The sequence below is a fragment of the Synchiropus splendidus genome, chromosome 2 (assembly GCF_027744825.2).
Source record: "Synchiropus splendidus isolate RoL2022-P1 chromosome 2, RoL_Sspl_1.0, whole genome shotgun sequence".
Taxonomy (NCBI): Eukaryota; Metazoa; Chordata; class Actinopteri; order Syngnathiformes; family Callionymidae; genus Synchiropus; species Synchiropus splendidus.
The window spans coordinates 12958328-12978266 of record NC_071335.1 but is presented as its reverse complement, the minus strand read 5'-3'; the positions used below and the strand labels follow the sequence as shown (position 1 = coordinate 12978266).

The 19939-nt window shown below is 42.7% G+C and overlaps 1 protein-coding gene across 4 annotated transcripts in view; it reads left to right on the top strand.

Moving 5' to 3' along the window:
* The window catches only part of LOC128754036 (septin-9-like), a 53863-nt gene that overhangs the window by 11448 nt on the left and 22476 nt on the right, over nucleotides 1–19939 (top strand). For 2 of the 4 annotated variants that reach the window (XM_053856343.1, XM_053856344.1), the window contains exon 2: nucleotides 14596–15264. The exons of 1 other annotated variant lie outside the window; for it this stretch is intronic. In XM_053856343.1, the coding sequence (XP_053712318.1) occupies nucleotides 14596–15264 (669 nt within the window). Of the gene's footprint in view, nucleotides 1–5921; nucleotides 5998–14595; nucleotides 15265–19939 lie in introns of those variants that run through there. One more of the 4 variants, XM_053856342.1, reaches the window with a different exon arrangement.

Below are 19939 nucleotides of genomic sequence, written 5' to 3'. Positions count from 1 at the left end.
TTCTCTTCGGTAGTAAACATCATTCAATGCCTTCCAGTTGGGAAGCATATTCGAGAAGAAAACTGAGGTGGGGTGTCATGGTGCTCTGATATTAACACTTTATGAAGGTGGTCTTTTGCTTGAATCTACCTCTGGGGGGCAGTGTTGAAGTTCCTCCCACTGCCTGTGCTGCTTATTGTACCATGGCTCTAATAGTGTGCACACGTGTCAATATAACTCAGTCGGGAGTTTTGGCTCAAAATCTGAGATATAAAGAAGTGGTTGCACATTTGGTTTTCATGAAGAGATTTGAGAAGGCATCACTTCCCCACTCATGGAGCTGGAAGTCTGAGCTACTTCCTGATTCTTCACTTTGTGCTCTGTGGCAATATTTAGAGCGGTTGCCATGGCAACATGGCCGCTACTCCTTATTATCTCGCACTGGACTTTATTAACGTCAGTGGAAGAAGGTCGCAGCTCTCTCACAACCTAGTTTGGTTTTCAGTATGTTTCAATCTTCTCTTTAATGTTAAAAAAAAAGCATATTTCAAAAGGTGGTTTGACGGGTTCTGTGTTTGTATGATGGATGAATAAGTATGTTCATAATAAAACCCAGCAGAAACCCGCAGTGCTCTGAAAAATGTGTTCAATTTCAGGGGCCATGAGTCTGTGAGATCATGTTGTTGATCACATGCCACCGAAAGTTGCTCCTTTATAGAGAAGTAGCCGCTAGTTTGTTGGATGTCATGCTTGTTCACAGTTATATGCCACTCTCTTTGCCTTATATATTTCATGTGACCCACTTTTTTTAAAATGGTCTTTTCATCTGCAGAATCCAGTCTCCTCCACATAGCTTTTTAAAGGCAAAACACAGCAATGTGTGAAGGGGAACTGCAGTACCTTCCAGTGTCTGATGTCATAATCCAAGTCCACAGTTGAACTGAATAAACCGCAGTTCGGATATGACATTAAAATGAATCATCACCCCACTATATACTTACTTAATAGCATAGCTGTTTGCACCGACAGCAGTTGACGTCTCCAAGTTGAAATAGTTTCACTGCATGTCCAGAAATCCAGAGTGACCGAAGCTTTAACTGCAGCAATGAAAATAAACAGAACAATTAGAAGTCAGTTGAAGATATTTCATGCTGTTTCGTGTCCGTGTACAAAAATCCAGATGGAGCATTTTTCCAGTGTGTTAAATTGACCCTCATTGTTTCTTATAAAGGGCATGTGGCTTTGTCCAGGCACAGAAGACCTTCATGTGGCTTCAAATTGCTTCTTTTTTATTTTTCCAAGAGTGAACCAATTTGTTTGGGTGTCATCATAACAAGCTCTTCACTGATGGACAGCAGATGCAGAACGACATGTTATACTCACCAGTGAGAAGTACACAGTGTAACTTGCTGGGCAGCATCACTGTTTGCTTACAAACGAGTGTTTGTGGTTGCCTATGTGAATTGTTTGGCAAAGGCAGACATGCTTGTTTAAGCTCTTACATGATGATGATGCTACGCCTCACTGAAAGAACACATTTCCATCTCAGTACTTTCTTTTTCATTTTGAATTTGCTAATGCATTATATTTTTGTACGAAACAAATTAACTTATAAAAAGGTTAAAATGTCAGTTTTAATGTTTTAGTTTGCAGTTGAACAGTTTTATTCCAACTTACACTGTCGGAGAAGAAGAAAAACTACTTTCCAAGAACGTCCTCTGTTCAGTCCTGTTTCCACTAAGACCATTCGATACAGGAAAATAACAAAAAATACAGTTGTAGAATTGGTTTTGCCAGGACAAGGTTCTGACCTCCCGACTGTGAGTCGAACTGACCTCAGTGGACGAGCACATCTGGAACCTCTGAGAGATTTCAAGACACAGTCTTCAGCTCACCTCTGTCAAAATCCTGAATTATAAATTCCAATATTGTTCTTGGAAGGAGCGGAAGAGTTGACGTGTTCAGTGTAAACATTAACTATAAGATCACTATTACTTGTATGATTGTGTCCATTTGTTACCTTGTCTGGAGTTCAGCGACAGGAGCGTGACAGAATTAAAGTCAAGATATGATCCATTGTGACTCACTCACAATCTCAGCGGAAAATCATAGCGAGAGGAAATCAGTGAGGTCGCTGTGTTCCATAAAAGAAGTGTACAGGATTTCCTCAACAAGTTAACACCTCCCATTGGCCTCTAGTTTCACAATTGATGTTGTTTCCCCAATGAATATTGAGTTGAAATCAGCAGAAACATGGAACAGAGCGTTCAGGAACCAGCGAGCAGGAAGCTCCACCTTCTTTGATATTCAGACATTATTTCTGCGACACTATTCAGAGTCCATTTTATAATGGTTTTGCATTTTCTGTTTTGTGTTTAAAGAAACTGAAGGCATCAGTGCATGAAAAGATTATTTTAACAGCGCGTGTGACTCTTTTCTTGACATTTTCACAGCTGCAGTTCACTTCAATACCTGAGTGGCAGTGATGCGCAACACAGAAGAAGAAGAATCACTGGGTTTGTTTTTGTTGGGACTTGTGTGGTCTGCTTTGCAGAACTGTTCAATTCTAACTATAAACCAGTGATCCATTAGCATATTGTTTCCAAGGATGCCTCTTCAAATCCACTGTATGTATCAGGGTTAGACTCAGGTTCGATACGTGGGTGCGGACTGAACCTCACATGGCAGGTGATCTACTGAGATAGCTTTCCTATTAAAAACAAGAGGCAAAACACCTGTTACTGTCAGAGATTTGCTGTATCATGGGGTGAGTTAGGACTGAAACAAGCAGAAGAAGGCAACTTCATGATTCACACCATCAGATACACCACTGTTTGGACTTAAGTACCCAGTACCGGTCCACCTTCAGATTGTGGTAATAAAGGGGCAATGTCAATTTTCGACCAAAGTATAGCGTCTTTTCTGTTACTTGCAATTTCACTGCCCAATTTTCACACCACACACTGTCATCTGTGACACCCTGGACATTTGCCTGTTCACCACAGGACATTCATAGACAGACAACCACTCAGTCTCAAACTTTACATTAAGTCATCAGGGAACCTCTGTGTGCGTTCGGATTGTGGGAATCTGGATAGAAAGCCCACACAGGAAAGAGCCATGTTTTCGCCAAACCTAGAGTTGCCTCAAGCTGGATTTGAACCCACGACCTTCTTGACGTCAGGCCGCAGCACTAGCTGTTGAATTACGTTGTTTCCTCTGTAAACACAGTATTGCCAACATTATGTTCTCTTTCCTTTGAAAGGTCATGTTAGAGCCCTTCTCCAGAGATCATCAGATTTCTTAGTGGGTTGAAACAGCCAATTTCGTCCGGCTACCTTCCAGTTCCACGGGCCTCAGCCCCTGCGAGACACAGTGGCTCTGGTCCAACAGATTTACTTCTCTAGACCTGTGTTTACGCTGCTATTTCAGGGGCACTGAGTTACACGTAAACAACCCGTGTTCCGATCCACCGCCGTTACCAACCGCACCAGCACTTGTATGCACAGGCACATACGCACATTGTGCTGCTCTGACTTCTCACACACACCTGCACACTCTCTCCAGATGTTGTTTTGGAGCTTTACCTCATTCTGTCGCTCAGCGTGGTCCTGAGTCCATGTTTAGATAAATATACACTGGAGGTGCTTATTTCTCGCACTGTGTGTTTTGGTTTAATTGAGTGCTGCAGAGCGGCGTGGCACACAGTTTACAGTGCAGGAAGCTGCAGAGGGCATCGCCACTGTTGGGCCACACACTGTATAAGAGTAAAATGTTCAGCCTTCAATGTCAACTATCCACCGCAAACATAGTCGTTGATTTTATACATTTATAAAGCAACTTAGTTGGGACCCACTTTGTGATTGACAGGATCCGCTCAAGTGGGTGGAGGATCCTGCTCCTCATCATGAAACACCTTGCAGCAGTTTTATGGCGTAACTAGAGTGCACAATAAACTCAGTGTAATTCCATGGTGCAGGTGACCTCCCAGGCGTGAGGGCTAGCGTCTTGACCCTGTTTGTGCGCCCTGTAAATGGGGGTTTTCATTCAGTCTAATGATGCCAGGGAAGTGCTGGGAAGTGCTGTCACACCTCTGGCCTTCCAGTGTGTTTTTGGGAGTGAGACTTGGTGAGTTGTTCTGAGAATACAAAGCGCTTTTGTGAGTCTGTGCCCCTAGTTTTGTTGTCCAATGCTGTCTATCTCATGATATCACTCTCTAACATGTGTTTTCCTTTCTTTTTTTGTGTTTTCCTCTTAGGCAGAATCACTATAGTTATATCTGGTTTTTATTTCAAACTGGTAACATGTAAAACAAACTGTTGCCTGCCTTTTCTTATGCGTAGTTTTGAGATACATTTTGGACTTGTTGCCGATTCAGCATATTTTGACAAAGCAGTTGCAGTGTAATTCGGAGATATTTACTATACTTACAATACTTAATTTCCCATGCTTTCTCCTATATTTTGACCATGACAGACGAACGCCGAGCACTGTGCATTTATCGTAGGCTCATGAGTTCTGGCACTATTCTTCTTCTGCACACAGACTAGGACAGCAAAGGCCCCTTTTTGGGGGGTTGATATTGATGAACAAGGCCCCTCAGAAAGTGCAGCTAATGTGAAATGATCTGCAAATGGATTAGAATGGCAAAATGACCAGTAAAATGACTGCCATACCCACAAGGCCAAGTCGCGGCTGTTACTTGAGAATGGCATCAGGAGTGGGATAGAAGCCCAACCTACTTGGGTTTTTTCGTCTGGTTTAAGGCGCCGCCCACAGTGAGACTGATCCAAGCAAGTTCTGTGTCGGATAGGCCTTTCATCCACACGGATGCCAGTCACCATATAGTTTTCAGACCGGGTCACAGAGTGCTGAATTTAAAAAGGGCAAATCCGAATCTCTGTGGACGACTGATCCACAACTTTTTGAAAAATGACGTCTGCCTTCCAAGTGCCCATTTGGCAACAACTGTTCAGTTTATTCTTAATGTTCACAGAAAATCTTCTGCCTCGCTTTCATAATAATGAGCATCAAACCATTAGTTTAAGCCGTTAACACCTGAAACGGCTCCATTTTTATGGAGGACTTTTTAAAAACCACCTTGGTGAATCATCGGAAACTTTGTGTCTCTGTGTGGATGCACCCTAAGTATCCACTTCTTCACTTGTGCTGTAGCCTTCCTCATCCCATTGGGAAATGAACTCTGAAATAGCAGCAGTCAGACAGTAAAAGCTTAAACCTCAGTTGTGGCAGTGATTCACAAGGCCCGACCGCCAGTGACCCTTCTGCTGTTTGTTATTTCTTTCACTACAAAGGACAGGAAGTGCAGCCCCTGACACATCTTCAATGTTTAAATTGTCTTTGGAGTGCTTTTTAGAAGTCCAGTACTGATGATCTGGCCAGTTGTAGACCTCCACGTCCTCCTCAGAGGACTGTCCCGAGTGGGATAGTTGAAATATCTGATCGCCCAGAGGCCACTTCTTCCAGGAATGTCTGCAGCTGCCACCTGATAAACTGCACTTTGGTCACTTTGTCCGCTAATTTTTTACGGCTGTTTACTTGAAAGTGGCACCTGAGACTGTTACTTCATTTCCCTCCGTGTGTTTTCCTGTGGTCATGTAGCGAAACCTGAGTTTACTTTAATCAATCTCACTTGTACTTTTGATTGGCGCGTGTGACCATGTTCAAGTGAGAACGGCATGAGTTGCCACGGGAGAAATGAGAACTGGGAGCCACTTAACTCCGCAAGGGTCTGGAGGTATGACATGGTCTGTGGTGAATGCTTGTGGGCACATGTAGGAGTGTGTGGGGGGCTGGGAAACACACTGAAACATGGAAGAAGCAGGGGGGAGTGTGTTTTAGCTCCAGGAAGGGGTGGACTAGGAGGAGGCTTGCCATTTCACCCCTCTGAATGCTGCATTTTACACTCTTTTTGAGATAAGTTTCTGGAAGGACATTACAAGATGGCTGAGTCTGGGGTCAATCCTCATCTGGAGGGGATTATATCAGATTTTGAAGGTAGGTATTCTTAACTCTCTGGAGCTACATACACTAGATGAAGGGCCGACGTGAATGAAGAATATAAAAAAATATATATATTTGTCCTAATAGTTATTTGAGGGATTGGTGAGGGGTTGTGTTTGTGTGCGCACCTTTATATAGACCCCCGGCTGTGGGGCCCGTAAGAGCCTCTGGCCCATGGTCTGTCATTGATTATTCCCCAGTTACGTCATTAAACAGAAAGAAAGGAAGCGCTCACACCTCACTCCTCCTACACCGCAGTGCCTTCAGCAGTGAGACAGCATCTCTGCAACTCTGGACTCTTAAGAACTAACATCTGTCCAACCTTGTGTACAAGTTTGTCTTTGTGTTGCTTGGTGTTTGGAGCTCACACTGATTCCCATTGTCCTCATCTTCCGCTGTGGTCTTCCTTCCCAGCGTCTTCCTCTTCCTCCTCAAGCCACGCTGGGTTTCGCCAGATGTTGCTCGTCCTGATGTTTTGTCATGGACAGAACAAGTTCATGTCCTCAGTTGTGCCCCACATTCAGTTTCAGCTCATTCTGTCCTCAGCGTATTCCACCTTATGACTGACCCAAAGTTAACTCTGTTCTTATGGATGAGTTTCGTAATAATCTTCATTATTTACACATATTTAAAAAGAATAAAATATGTGTTTCAATGTTAATCTTGTCGTCACATGTAAAGACATGCGTCATATTAACATATTAACTTAGTTGCGACTGAGCTCTGAAGACAGTTTTCTTTCCTTGAAGCAAAACCTGCTGAAGGTCCCGACCGCCTGCTTCAGATTTTAGACATCATATCAATGGTTTCTAACCACCGATCGCCGACCGTCATCAGGTTGACGTAATGCTTTCGCTGTCCTTTTTTAAATGACAATCCTAGTTGCTTCTCTCTTGGGCCCCATAATGCAACATGACAGGTTGGCCCTTGAGCTTCTCACGTGTGCTGTGTGGTGTCACAGCTATGTCTTCATTGCTTCGCATTTATTCAGAGACATTTAATGGAACTTTAAGCATTATTTAACTTGGGAATTCATTTGAGTTTGTCAGGGAATCGCAAGCGGTTGGTAGAAGGATTTCTGTTTTCAGTGAAACAAACTCGTCAATCCTGACTTTTATGTCTCTTTCTATCAAATCTGTTTAGACAATACAAGTGATGACTGAGCTTAGGAGAAAAATATTTTTGTCATTTTTTGACAATTTTGTCTTGTGCATTGTTTTTTTTCTCGTTTTTCGTTTTATTATTTTTCTTATTTGTAGGCTAAGTATTTCTTCCATGAGAATTGAAAGTAGGTTTTGAAATCTACGAGACACTTCTTTAAATATAATGTGGTTTAAAGCAAACAAAACACAACAAACCAACATTTTCTGTGCATTTTTAAAGTGTAATTCCAGAATCACACATGCTGTCTTCACTGGATTTTTATTTTCATCTCTTACCCTACTTTCTTTGGGTTTGACAGCCCCAACAGTCACAGTATATAACCTGACCCTGACAGGGAATTCAATTGGCCACCTCTGATTTAGAGCATCACTGAACCTCGTCCATGTCTTCTCATTTTACCCTGAGTCTCTCCCACTGAAAAGCTGAGCATCTTCATCTCTCCAACTCTTCTCACTGTCTTTGTGCTACTGACTCTAAACCAAACATAATAGCAGCATTTTCTACTCTCCTATAGAGCATCTCTTTCACTCTAGCAGACACTCACCAACCCACCCTGCCTGCACTCTCCTCTTCACCGTTTACCCTCACTAGCATTTGAACCAAGCTGTCTGCTACAATGAAACCCATTCATAAAGGGAAAGTACGCAAACACAATAAGCAATAAGCAATTTTTCATTAGAAATGTTTTTATTTGCCACCAGCTATTTAAACGGCAAGTTGCCTGCAGGAGAACGTGTGGATTAAAAGTTGCAGCAGAAGGTTTTTGGGAACAGTTTCCCGTGGTTTTGTTCATAATACGGTTGGAAGAAGTAAATGCTGGTCATTGTCTGAATGTTTCTGGTGATGAATGTCGACCCACAGAGCTGATGTTTACAACAGTCGTAAAAGCCTTGGTCTGTGTGTTTGAACTGCATGTTAGCTTAATTGAGAATTAAGTCTCTCCAAAGAAAATGATGTGGTTTCTTTGAACTCCGCCAGTTTTCTGACCACAAGTCGAGACCAATCGGAGCAGATTGCTGTCTTCCCAACTACTTGGAAATGTGTTGCTAAAAAGTCATCACGGATTAACAAACTCATATGAGAGATTATTCTTTAATTCAATATTCATTCGGGAAAAAAAGATAAATGAATATGGTTCTTTATCTTCTTGCAATGTGTTGTAGGAATCTGTCTCAACATGGAGGTTAGCAGGAGTGAGTCATGGTGCTAGCCTGAAGTGTCCATATAAATTGGATTCATATATTCCACCACAGTCGTGCTTGCTCTTATCCGGGAGGCTTGTCTTGAGTGACCTTTTTCCAAATGGCAAAAACCACCTGAAGGTCTGCTGCCACTGCACCCTTCACACGTTTGTCTTCCCTGAGTCGTGGCTTGAATGCCGGCCGTGTCAGGTGTTCGCTGTGCTCAACAGTTAATTGAAGAATCACAGAAAATACAGGTGTGTGTATTGGAATGCAGCTGCCGCCGTCATTCTTTCACTCCTCACTGCTGTAAGTCAATCAGTCGACAAAATGGGTTGTTAACATTCGACCGATCAAAGGAGCGGCGCCGGGATTTAGCTGTCAGAGGCTGAAGCCTGAAGCTGAGTAGCAGGCTGGTGTGTAACAGCTGTGTGTGTGTGTCGGTTTGTTATAGTCAGTTGGGGGTTCATTTCTCCTCAAGATGTTGTGTTGACTATGAAAGTGATCAGTGTTTTGTTAATCCTACATTTGTTCTTCAACTTTCCTCCCTTGGTCCAAGAGCAGCTTTCAGGTGTCCACCTCTTTAAGCCATTTACTATGGTTGGAACAATGCAGCAGAGCTTTATCTAACTGTCCCCTTTCTCTTATGGATCACCTGTAATACCCCCTCTCCAACTGGGGAAAGTTACAGCTGCCTGTTGTGACTATTGATGTGTCAAACTCAAGTGCTGGGGGCCAGATTCAGCCCACCCACTGCTTTAATGTGGCCCAGATTAGATCACGAATGTAAAATATATATAGTAGTTTGCCAGAATCAATAGTATTTTAGAGCAATGTCAACTGTCAAATTTTCAAGTTAAGTGACGCAAGACTTAAGCAGTGTATTTTTTATCCCATTTGCTGAGATTGTTTTTTAACCAATGGGGTTAGTTTTGTTGGAATAATACCCTGCACCCACTGCGGGTTATTTGTGGATCAGTTCCCAGTATATACTGTATTCATCTTTCATCTCAGTCTCGACCTCCGAAAGTCTTGGTCTTGCCTCGGTCTTGATACTCTACAGTCTCGATATTGTCTTGGTCTCAGTTGCTGTGGTCCTGACTACAATACGATTGACACGTCATACACGTGCGACTATTTTATGAATACTTCATGCACACAGATGTGGACAAAGTTTGACTAACAGGCATCACCATCTTTAGTCGCTATCTTTTGGCGGAGTGGAATCCACTCCACACAACAGTCGCAAAAAATGTTCATGCTATGAAAGGTATGTGGGGCGATCTAGCTTCAGTATATGATGTGTATATTGTCAAATGTTATATTTTGTACATTTTGGCTGGCTGGAACGTCAGTTATTAATAGTCGAAAATGGAGAAATGATGTCAAGATGTATTGACACCATCTTTGACTGCGTTGCTGAGTGGCTATAGCCCTATATAGAGCAGAGTAACAACTTAGAAGCAAGTAGATGAACATGTAAACCTTCAGTGCTGCTTGTTAAGATATAATTCTATGTGAAATACTGTCAGGATTCATGTGAAGTGCAGAAAATGGTAAATTCCACGAGCTACTCCCTCAGACTTTTTCAGGAGTTGAGCACCTGATCATCACTTTTATCAATGAAAAAATGACTGTTTATTTGAAACACCTGCAAGATCCAGCAAACCTGCAAGAGTTTAATCCGAGCAAAGTCCAGACCATCATAAATAACAAAGAGGGTTTAAATAAGGAGACAGGTTTAATAGGAAGAGCTCATCGCCCAGTCACCTACTCAGTCTCTCCACCGCTTGTTTCCTTCTTTCACTAAACACCTCCAACACATCCAGAGAATTCCTATGTTGAGGACGCTGGTTGTCGGCCAGACCAGAACCAAATGATGCAGTCAATCTTCTCCAGTTAAGACGGAGCTCTGTTTAATAGCCCGTATTTGTCTTACAAAGAAAATGACTGTGAGCGCTTCGTCTTGTTGTTTGGCCTTGTCTTGTCAGAAACGAAATGTTTTCTTGACTGCTTTGACCATGTTGACTTGTGGCTGCTGCTATCGGACCGACCCAAGTGGGAAGAGGCTTTCACATGATCAAGGTTTCGAGGAAACGTCTTCATCGTCTTGTTGCTGGACGCCGCGATCGCTGGAGTGATTATGAGTTCAAGGTCTTGCTTGACTTATTATGGTCAGGACCATTCCAGCCAACGCCAACACATTTAAGAAGCCAGATTCAGAAACATCCAGTGTTTCCATGTCTTCCTGACAACCAACAGTTTACAGACTTCCAGTCTGAGTTCAAATAAATTACAAGCTTAATGAATATAATTGGTTAGTAGATGGAGAAAAAAACAAACATTGAATTCCATTTAATTCAACTGATTTTCTACAGGTTTCTAAAAGGAACTTTTACAGTTCAACCAAAAGCCCTTTTGAGGTCATGCAGGGACGGTACACTTGAGTAAGCAAGAAGCAGAGGAACACAGGAAAAGCACAGTTGACAGGCCAGCGTGAACTTTGACCTGGAGGAAGGTACTCACTGAAAGCAGGCCGGAGGAGCTTTCACTGAACCTGGCTCCCCCGCTGTCTGGTTCTGCTCTCTTTTCTCCCCTGGCTTATCTGTCCGTGCGCCAGGGCTGAGGTGGTCCTGGATGTTTGTGCCCTTGAGAGAAAGTGATGCCGCGGATGGGTCCTGTGAGGACATCTGAACCAAAGCAAGAGCATTGCTTTCGAAGCGCTGGAAACCTGAGGTCTCTTCTCATGTGGGACACGTGGTCATGATTTGCAGCGCAGGGAGACACGACCCTCAGCTGGTAATGAAAGTGCACCTTTGGTTTCCAGCTCATGGTCTAGGAATGCAGCGTCTGTGGGAACGATACTTCCAATCTAGTATTATTCAATGTTGCTTCCTTTGAGTTTGACAGTTTGGTCAAAGCTCTCGCTGCCCCTAAGTGCTCTTCAAGTACGGCTTTAACTGAAGTTCCCAGGAGCCAGTCGGCACATGGTCAAAGGGAGATGATTCATGTATTTATGTAAGACTTCTACTGGGTTGTTGGAGTTCAAGGACACTGGTGCCACCTACTGTTCCACTCTGCTCATTTGAATTTGACTATAACGTTTATAATATTTCAACTGGTAAAAGATGCACCAAATGTTATAGTCCGAACTAGCAACATTGACTCTGTGGGAGGACCTTGGGACCAGAAGTGGAATTGTAAAACAATTCATTGTCAGTTTTGGAAGGGGCTACGTCTGACACGATGGGACACGCACAGATAGCCCCCTAGTGGTCCTCGTGCACCAGCCCCTCTTTTTCCTAGCATGATAAAAGGGGTTTTCTTCATTCTTAGATTCTTTTGAAAAAAAGTATGAAGTATTAAAAGTCGAGCAACCCATCCCTTCATTGCAGTATGTTGTATGTTGCCACTAAATCTTGCACACGAGTAACATATATCTGTTGACTAAGTTATTCCAGTGACAACAACAACAAAGCTTTGCGGGGGCTATTACTTCGATGTTTATATATATATATATATATATATATATATATATATATATATATATATATATATATATATATATATATATATATATACATATATATGTATATTAATTCAGAGTCAATGTGACTCCCCCATATAATCTCCCAATACTGCTCGAGACCAGAGCAAACAGCGACTAAGACTTTGAGGAGACCAAGGCGGGCAATACAAAAGCCTAAGTCTACTAGTCATACAGACATTCAAGTTTATTTCTGACTGCAAAAGAAACGTTAGTGATTTTTTTTTCCAAAATAAATCAAGAATTGAAATGTATTTATTGGAGCCAACGGTTACTTTGTTCTGTATTCCATTAAGTTTTATTTCTTGCCCCTCACTGGTCTTGGTCTCAACTCGGTCTCAGGCCCTGAAAGTCTTGGTCTGCACTTGGTGCTCATGGTGGTCTCTGGCTAGGGGGTCTCAGCTACAGTAGAGCTCACCAAGTCAATGCATTTGCTTCTGTGATTTATGTTTTGGTGAGAACCGCTGCCAGGAATCGAATCTTGGCGTCCTGGGGAAAAGCTGCTTCGTCACTTCACTGCATATCAAAAGAATAAAGTCCACATGAAAGTTGACTTATTTTTAGTGATTCAAATATTTTGCCGTATTCAGCTCAGCACATGTGAAGCAGCAGTTGGATATTCACTCGTGAAACCTGACGCGGGAATGATAGAACGATCATCTGCTCTTTGCCCCATTAATATGAGCATAATATCAATGCATTTCATTAAAATACGTAGATTCATTTTGAAAGTTATTTTGCTAACAGACATGAATCACATGACCTCCTAGATGGAGATAATACATGTATGAGATGAAATATGCATTATGGGAGCATGTGAGATGCATGACGGAGGTATGCGCTCTCTGAGTGCTTTTCTATTTAAAGGTGTATTGAATTTACACGAGCTGTGTTGTGTTAGAAATGTGTGAATTCATGTCAAAGAAAGTCTTTTCCATCCGCCTCGTCTTCCTTCAGTACCCTCCTCATGTTTTATTTAATTTTGTAACTTAATGTTCAACTTTTTCTAAGAAACCAATGCCTCTTTTATGTCCTATAATTTTGGGCTTTTTAGCCAAGTCTGAGCCTGGACCTAAAAACAAGTCTCTTATGTGGCCGCCCTGTAAAATAAACTACCCATCTCCTCTCTAAGCTTCATTGTGCACACTTGAGTTTGCTCTGTTACTTTTGGCGGCGTGGTTGTAACACATTTGTTTGTGGTGTGAGAAGTATCCATCCATGGTTTAGTTTGTAGTTGTCAGTACTTTGAGATGAACTAGTGTACTGCGTCCTGGACCAAGATTGCCTCCTCTGTGGGCAAAACGGCTTCACGATCATCATGTGTGTGTTCTCATAACATGCAACAAGCAGTCCAATTACAAGGAGTTAGGTAGACAGCCGCACATACCCACACGCAGACACACCACAAGCCACAAGCAGATTAAATAATGAGAACATGCTCTTGGATTGTAGGAAACAGGAGATGCTCTTGAGGCGAATTCGTGAGCGGGCGAGTGTGTCATTATGATACCAGCTCCTGGCTAGTGGCTTGGCTCAGGAACTTTGTGATGGGACTCAAATTCATGCTGATTTACAGCCACTGTTTTAGCCAGGGGCTGATTCCATCTCTTAGTGTCTTCATCTTGGACTGAGCAACTACTTTCTTCCGTCACGACCAACTGAGATGAGCCTCCGTCTCTGTGTTCATCTCGCTGACTTGTGTGAAGGAGGGGGAAATTGGGACTAAATGCTCCACAGAGTGCAATGTTTGCTGGACTGTGTGCGCTATTGCATGTCATTAAATGCTTGACTAAGCGCTTGTGCCGCGAATGTCTCTCCCTCACAAGTATGAATAACAATTTTTATTGGTTTCTCCCTTCTTGCATGGTTTGAATTTTATCTTCACGCTCATCCAGTTTTCAAAGATGCTGTCTGTTTCGAGGAAATCATGCTCTTAAAAACCACAACATTGTGTTATTGTTGCTGTAACTGCTGCGATTAATTCTTTTCATTTGCATTTTTTTTTCCAAATCATATTGTTTGGGTTCATTTAACAGTAGCTTTTTTTAGTTTTCAAGAGAAGGAACTGTATATTTTATGGTTATTATGTGTTCAAGCCTTCAAAAAGTTGAGTTTTGTTTTGATAACAGACACAGTTCAATTTGAATGAATTTGGTATATTAGTGAATCAAATGATGGATCCATACATACATTGAAACAACAAAATATTGCTTATTTTTCATCAGTTTGACAATAGGACAATAAATCTCGATGGCGGCTGTATTCAAGTTTTGATATCACCTTATTTAAAATAAAGCTCTTTTAATGTCTTGAAAATATTTGTATAAGAATTTCAATTTTATAAGAATTTCAAGTACATTCAGAGTAGTGGAAACCGTGGCCATTTTGTAGTGAAAACCTCCCTGAACAAAAGCAAATAGATGCTTTTGTTTGCTTTTGTTCAGGGGTTCCTCCATGTTTGTTGTTGTTGTTATCATCCTAGCTGCCACGTGTCTTGTGCATCAGTGGGATCAGTGGACCAGGAACTCCTGCACTTACAGAGGTTCCCTGTTGTTTGGAGAGAAAACTGATAAATTATGTATATACTGTTGTCTGAACTACAACTTTTCGCTTCCTGACAATAAAAATATTTTGTTGTCTCTGAAATAGTGTTAACAAAAGAAGTGTGATGGGCTGAATGTGTTTCTGTTTCCCCTGCAGCTCTAAAGAGGTCTTTTGAAGTGGAGGATGTGGACACTTCAGCAAACTCGTCCCCCGGCTCCCGTCGCACAACCAACTCCCCTCACCGTAACGCCATGTCCCCCACAAGCATCTACTACCGCGACCTGGGCACTGCCGCTCAGACCAACAACAACAACCTCAACTACACTCAGCCCCGCTCCATCATGGGCGGCGGAGGCTCCAGAACCCCCGAACCTGTGTCCCGTCGCTCGGAACTTTCCATTGACATCTCGTCCTCCAGCAAGCAAGTTGATAACATGACTAGCCCCGCGTCAATGCGCTACGTCAGCAACAGCTCACTGAAGCGCCCGGAGGTCCTCGGCCACAAGACCCCTGAGATGACCCACAAAAGGGAGGTCACATTCGCCAAGACCCCGACCGACTCCCCGGGGATGCGCAGGAGTGAAGGCAACAACAACAACGGGACCAGCCGGACCCCTGAGCACAACCACACTCGCAGGTTTGAGCCTCCAAGTCCAGGAGACGTCCGCAAACCTGAAATCAGCATCACCAGGGCTCCGGTGGAGAACAACGGCCACCACGCGGCAGTGCACCACCCGCACCACCCCAACCCCCACCACAATGCCATCGTCACCACCTTCCGCTGTGCGTCGCCCAACCACGGACGCAAGTCTCCAAATCCCGACAGTATGTTCCTTTTTCCTTTTGATGAAACAGAAATTCTGCTGAATTGAAGACTGCATTTTCTTGCTTTAAAGCTTCTCAAGGTCTCAGTATCAGTTCCTGCTTTTGTTTCTCTAGTTGCTAGCGCACTGCTCGCATTTAGCATAGGATTTAGCATAACAAGTGTGGCAGCTTGTTATGTGCATGTTAGCATTTTAAGCATAAAGTGGTAATATTGCAACTTTTCTGACCAGTCAGACTTGAGACTTTGCGATCGCGTGTGCTCACAAAGCGTAATGGGTTCTGGATCTTTTAAAACAATTTTGTACCAGACATAAAAGTTGAATTGAAGTTTAAAACGAATTTCATTCTCACATGTGACCAGCAGTGTCAGATTATACGTTGTCAGCTGTGGGGCAGTTTAGCGTAGATCTCCTTTGCTTAAAATGCTTCTGGCACTTTTTCCATGGAGCTCTCTGTTGAACTTTAATTCAGATGGACTCTGTATCCTGCTGCGTCTTTTCCACAAACCGTTGAAACAGATTTCCCCCAGTATCGGATCTCTCACCACAGTAACAGAAGCTGCTTGATTCATGTGAAGTCTGTCAGTAATACAAGTAAGCGTTTCTGCGGCCTTCAGGGTCGTCTGTCAGTACAAGCCTTCCGTCTCCGTTGTGGTGGTTTAGATGGCAGCTCTTGATGTCGGACATCTACTGTAATATACAAGGTTAAATCTGACCTCAGCTGCTCTACAGCGTGATTATGACTCTTAAACTGTAGTCATATGGCGGATATTAGGAGCTAGACTGTTAGCAAGGGTTAACACTCGGCAGCTCTTAAGTCTTTCAGACACCCGCTTGACTGGATCTATTTATCCACAACTGTCTTGACACCTTCCCACCGACATGTTCTCAATGGCTTTCTTGCCTTTGAATCAGGTCCCCCACCCCTTGCTTCTGCTCGCTCCCCATACTTGCTCCTCATCTCATCACATCATGAGTCTCTCCAGTCCTAATCCTTATGACTCAGGTTCATGCTTCCGACCTCATTTCTTTTGATGGGATCCAGAAAAATAGCATTTTAGTGAGTTCAAAGTGGTTCCTCCTGAGTGACGTGGTCCTGTGTTTCCTTCCATGTTCTCTCGGCAGGTTTGCTCCTCTTGGGGGAACTTCCTCTCTCGGGTCACAAAATCTCACTCCGTCCGCTTCCGAACAAATAGAGCTGTTTGGTCTGAGATACCGTGTTGTGTTTCAACAGTCGGAATGCGATTGATTTTTTTAATTTATTTTTTGCTTTCTCTGCACATGCAGTTTTAAGATGAGTATCAAACAACTGCGTCACAAAAAAAAATCTCCTCGCTGGACTCACTCCCATCCAAATGGGCTCCCAATATCAAGCAAATGTGGAGGCGTTTTATCAGACAGGAAAGTACTTCATTAGTCTCCCTGATGAGAAATGAACACAGCAGCTGGGAAACGGGGTTTCGTGCGACAGTTTGATCACATCGCTTAAAAAAACATGAGCTATCTTTCTGTCAAACCCTGTGGAAGTAAAGCGCTGGACATATTTATTTTAAGTAAGGAACAGGGACAGGATCACAACCTTTCAGCTGTTGTGGAGCTGCAACTGTAGCTATAGCATGAAACAGTGTCTTCATTTTCATTGCTCAGTTGGTGGCGCTCCATCTTTTAAAATGACACGATTTTCCACTGAAATTCAATTTCAAAGAGTCTGAAATGGAGACTCTGAAAATGAGGACACTGGTTCATGACGCCTCACCAGCCCTCACCAAGACAACAGTCCTCAGAAGGACCTGGGTCTCTTTGGTCAACAGTGTTTCTGTCCACTTGTAGGCTTGTGTTTCATTGAGACACACCTGAATGTATCTCGGTTTGGTGGCTCTGCCGAGCTCTCATCTTGCTCAGCATGGCAGGTAAGAGATGTATTGATATCATGGATTACCCTCATGGACTCCAGTGTGTGTTGTTAAAGTGCCGTGGTGATTTAAGAAGCGTGGCGCCCTCTGGCAGCGGTGATCCTTATCAAGTGTGCCTCCGGCTGTTGAGTCAAACATGGGCTGTTATCTCCACACACTGGTCTGCCATCCATCCATCCATCCATCAAACAGAGCTTTATCACACATCTCAAGTCAAACTGGTGAAAAGATTAAGATTTAGGATGACTTTCTCTATCAAGCGCTTCTTTCAGAACATGGAGATTCACCTTCATTCTTTTTAAACTAACATTGCTATCAGTTGTTTGTCGTGATGATGAAATGTGAAAAGCAACAGAAAGCACAACATATTCTTGTTCAGTGAAGATTTACTTACTTGTCATTATCAACACATCATCGGCATTAATGACAAATGAATAAAATATAAAGCTGCACCAGGTCACTACAAATATATTTAATCAAATAAATATATTTTCTTAACACTGGGACAAAGTTCATCTTGCTGATTCCTTGGATTTCTGTCAAATATACTCCTCGGAACTTGAGTCATGAGTCATGACTGAACATGGTTAAAGGTCTGGATCACTATTCGGCAGCAGAGAAGCTGCAAAGTGAATATGAATGAAAACCCCTGTCAACTTGACTAATATGTAAAGCTTGACTTGTCTTTTTTTGTATAAAGTTTTCTCAAACAAGCGCACATCCTTTTTCGATTCTTATTAAATCAACCAATCTATAGATAAGCCTGTGGAAACCATGCTATGTGATGGTGTTGTTGGCAGCTGAGCCATGACGTCTCCTCTGCTCAAACCTGAGCGACAGCCTGTCACTTGGCATCAGTCCCTCACCATGACTGTGCTTCCCTACATCACCACCAGGAGGCAGTGTGTGTCAGGGGAAGAAACCGTTAGTCATTCGAGCCTTCAAAGGGCCAAAAGCTCAGGAACTGTGTGGTGAGTCAGAGAAGACATACATTGGTCGACGTCAAATCTTCTCAGTTCACGGTCAATGTAGCATTTTAACCCTGGGATGTTTGATTTGAAGTGACAGGCCGCCCGCAGCGATCTCCGGCTGCGCTTTGAAGTGTGCTGACACTTTTACTGCGCGACATTAAACATATTCTTGTGGATCATGTGTGTTAGTGGAGCACATAGCGCAAGGCGCTGAGACAAAGAGGAAGTGGACGGCCCCTTCCCCAGATAATGACACACACACAAACACCCACACAGCTCCCCTTTAGCCCAGATAAAGCTTTGGGAAGTTGCCGTTTACATAGGGGGACGGCGAGAAGTCAAGGGTTAAAGAAGTTTCCCACCAGTGCAGAGGCTTTGTTGTCCTCAGATATACAGCCAACATGCATTGGGATGTGAAGATATACCACCCGGTGCAAAGGGGACCACATTAGGTGCTAAATAGTTATCGAGTCTATGGGAAAATATAGGTCATAATTGTAAAAAATAACAGATAAAAAAAAAATCTCGATACATAAATAACTGTAAATTAAGAAAAATAAATAAAACAAAGTTGCAAGTTTCTCCCCAGAAAATGCATCAATATATTATATAAAATAAAATATGAAGAAAACAATTGAGTGGGTGCAACAAAAAGATAAATACAACATTTGAAATGTGACTGACCTCATATGAGAGTGAGGTATTTCACTCTTAGATGTGTGTGTATCTGCTCACAGAGAGTCAGTGTTCTGAAGCATTTTGCAAGATCAAAAGTCAAGTAAAAGGACATGACTTGTTACAGTGCAATGAAGCGCACAGTGATAACTCAGTCTTGCCGCTGACTCCGGATGTCTCCTCCATCCTGTTTGTACAGATAAGTGGAATTGCTTTGTTGTTCTCCAAAGAGATTGGAAAGTCATGACTCTTATCTTGGCCATGAAACCAGAGAAGCGAATCGATTCGTGTCATCACTCAAACGCAGCTAAGTTTAGGCAGGATGATGAGCGGCCAGGTAGCCAAGCCATCTGTCTTGTGGAGAAGATCAGTCCCAGCAGGTCTTCTGATCTCGACCAGCAACTTCACAATGAGGCTTGAAAGTGTGTGTCCCATGAAAAGGGTTTATTTTAGGACGCTCATCTCCACGAGGGCTGGTTACGATGGAACGCTGGCAGACGTACGACACTGTGCAGCGACGATAATGTGTGTGTGTGTGAGTCTGCACCAGCAGATGGTCAACTGCGCCACAGTCCTGCCATCTGCACACATGAGAGCACGGGGATCCATGTGTTGTTGAAGTCCATTAACTTCAGGGAGGAAGCACTGAGACAGGGCTAATCAAAAACAGGCAAAATACAACCTGTATTTGACATTTGTAGATGTTTACATGCTCTTCTTCAGGTGCTAAGGTCATTCTCTTCTTCCTCATTTGCAACCTCTATTACTGTACTTCATTTACATTATTATATAATCCTGCTGTCTAGTAAATTCTTCTTCCTTTTTTTTTATTGAACCACAAATATCTGATATATATCAAGGAGATCAAAGCTGACTTGCTGTGAGGTAATAGACAATATACACACAATGAAAATGTCTCACCATATGAACTTAATTTTTGTGTATGGTCATAATTGCACAAAAACCTAAAAACTAGAGGTGAACAAAAGGCGATAATAACGGTGTGATTTGAGAATATCATTGGAAACAATGTTGTATGCAAGATGATGACATATAAGCAGAAAGCGAGTGTGACATATGTATGGAAATATGTACATTGTAGAAAACAAGATTTAAT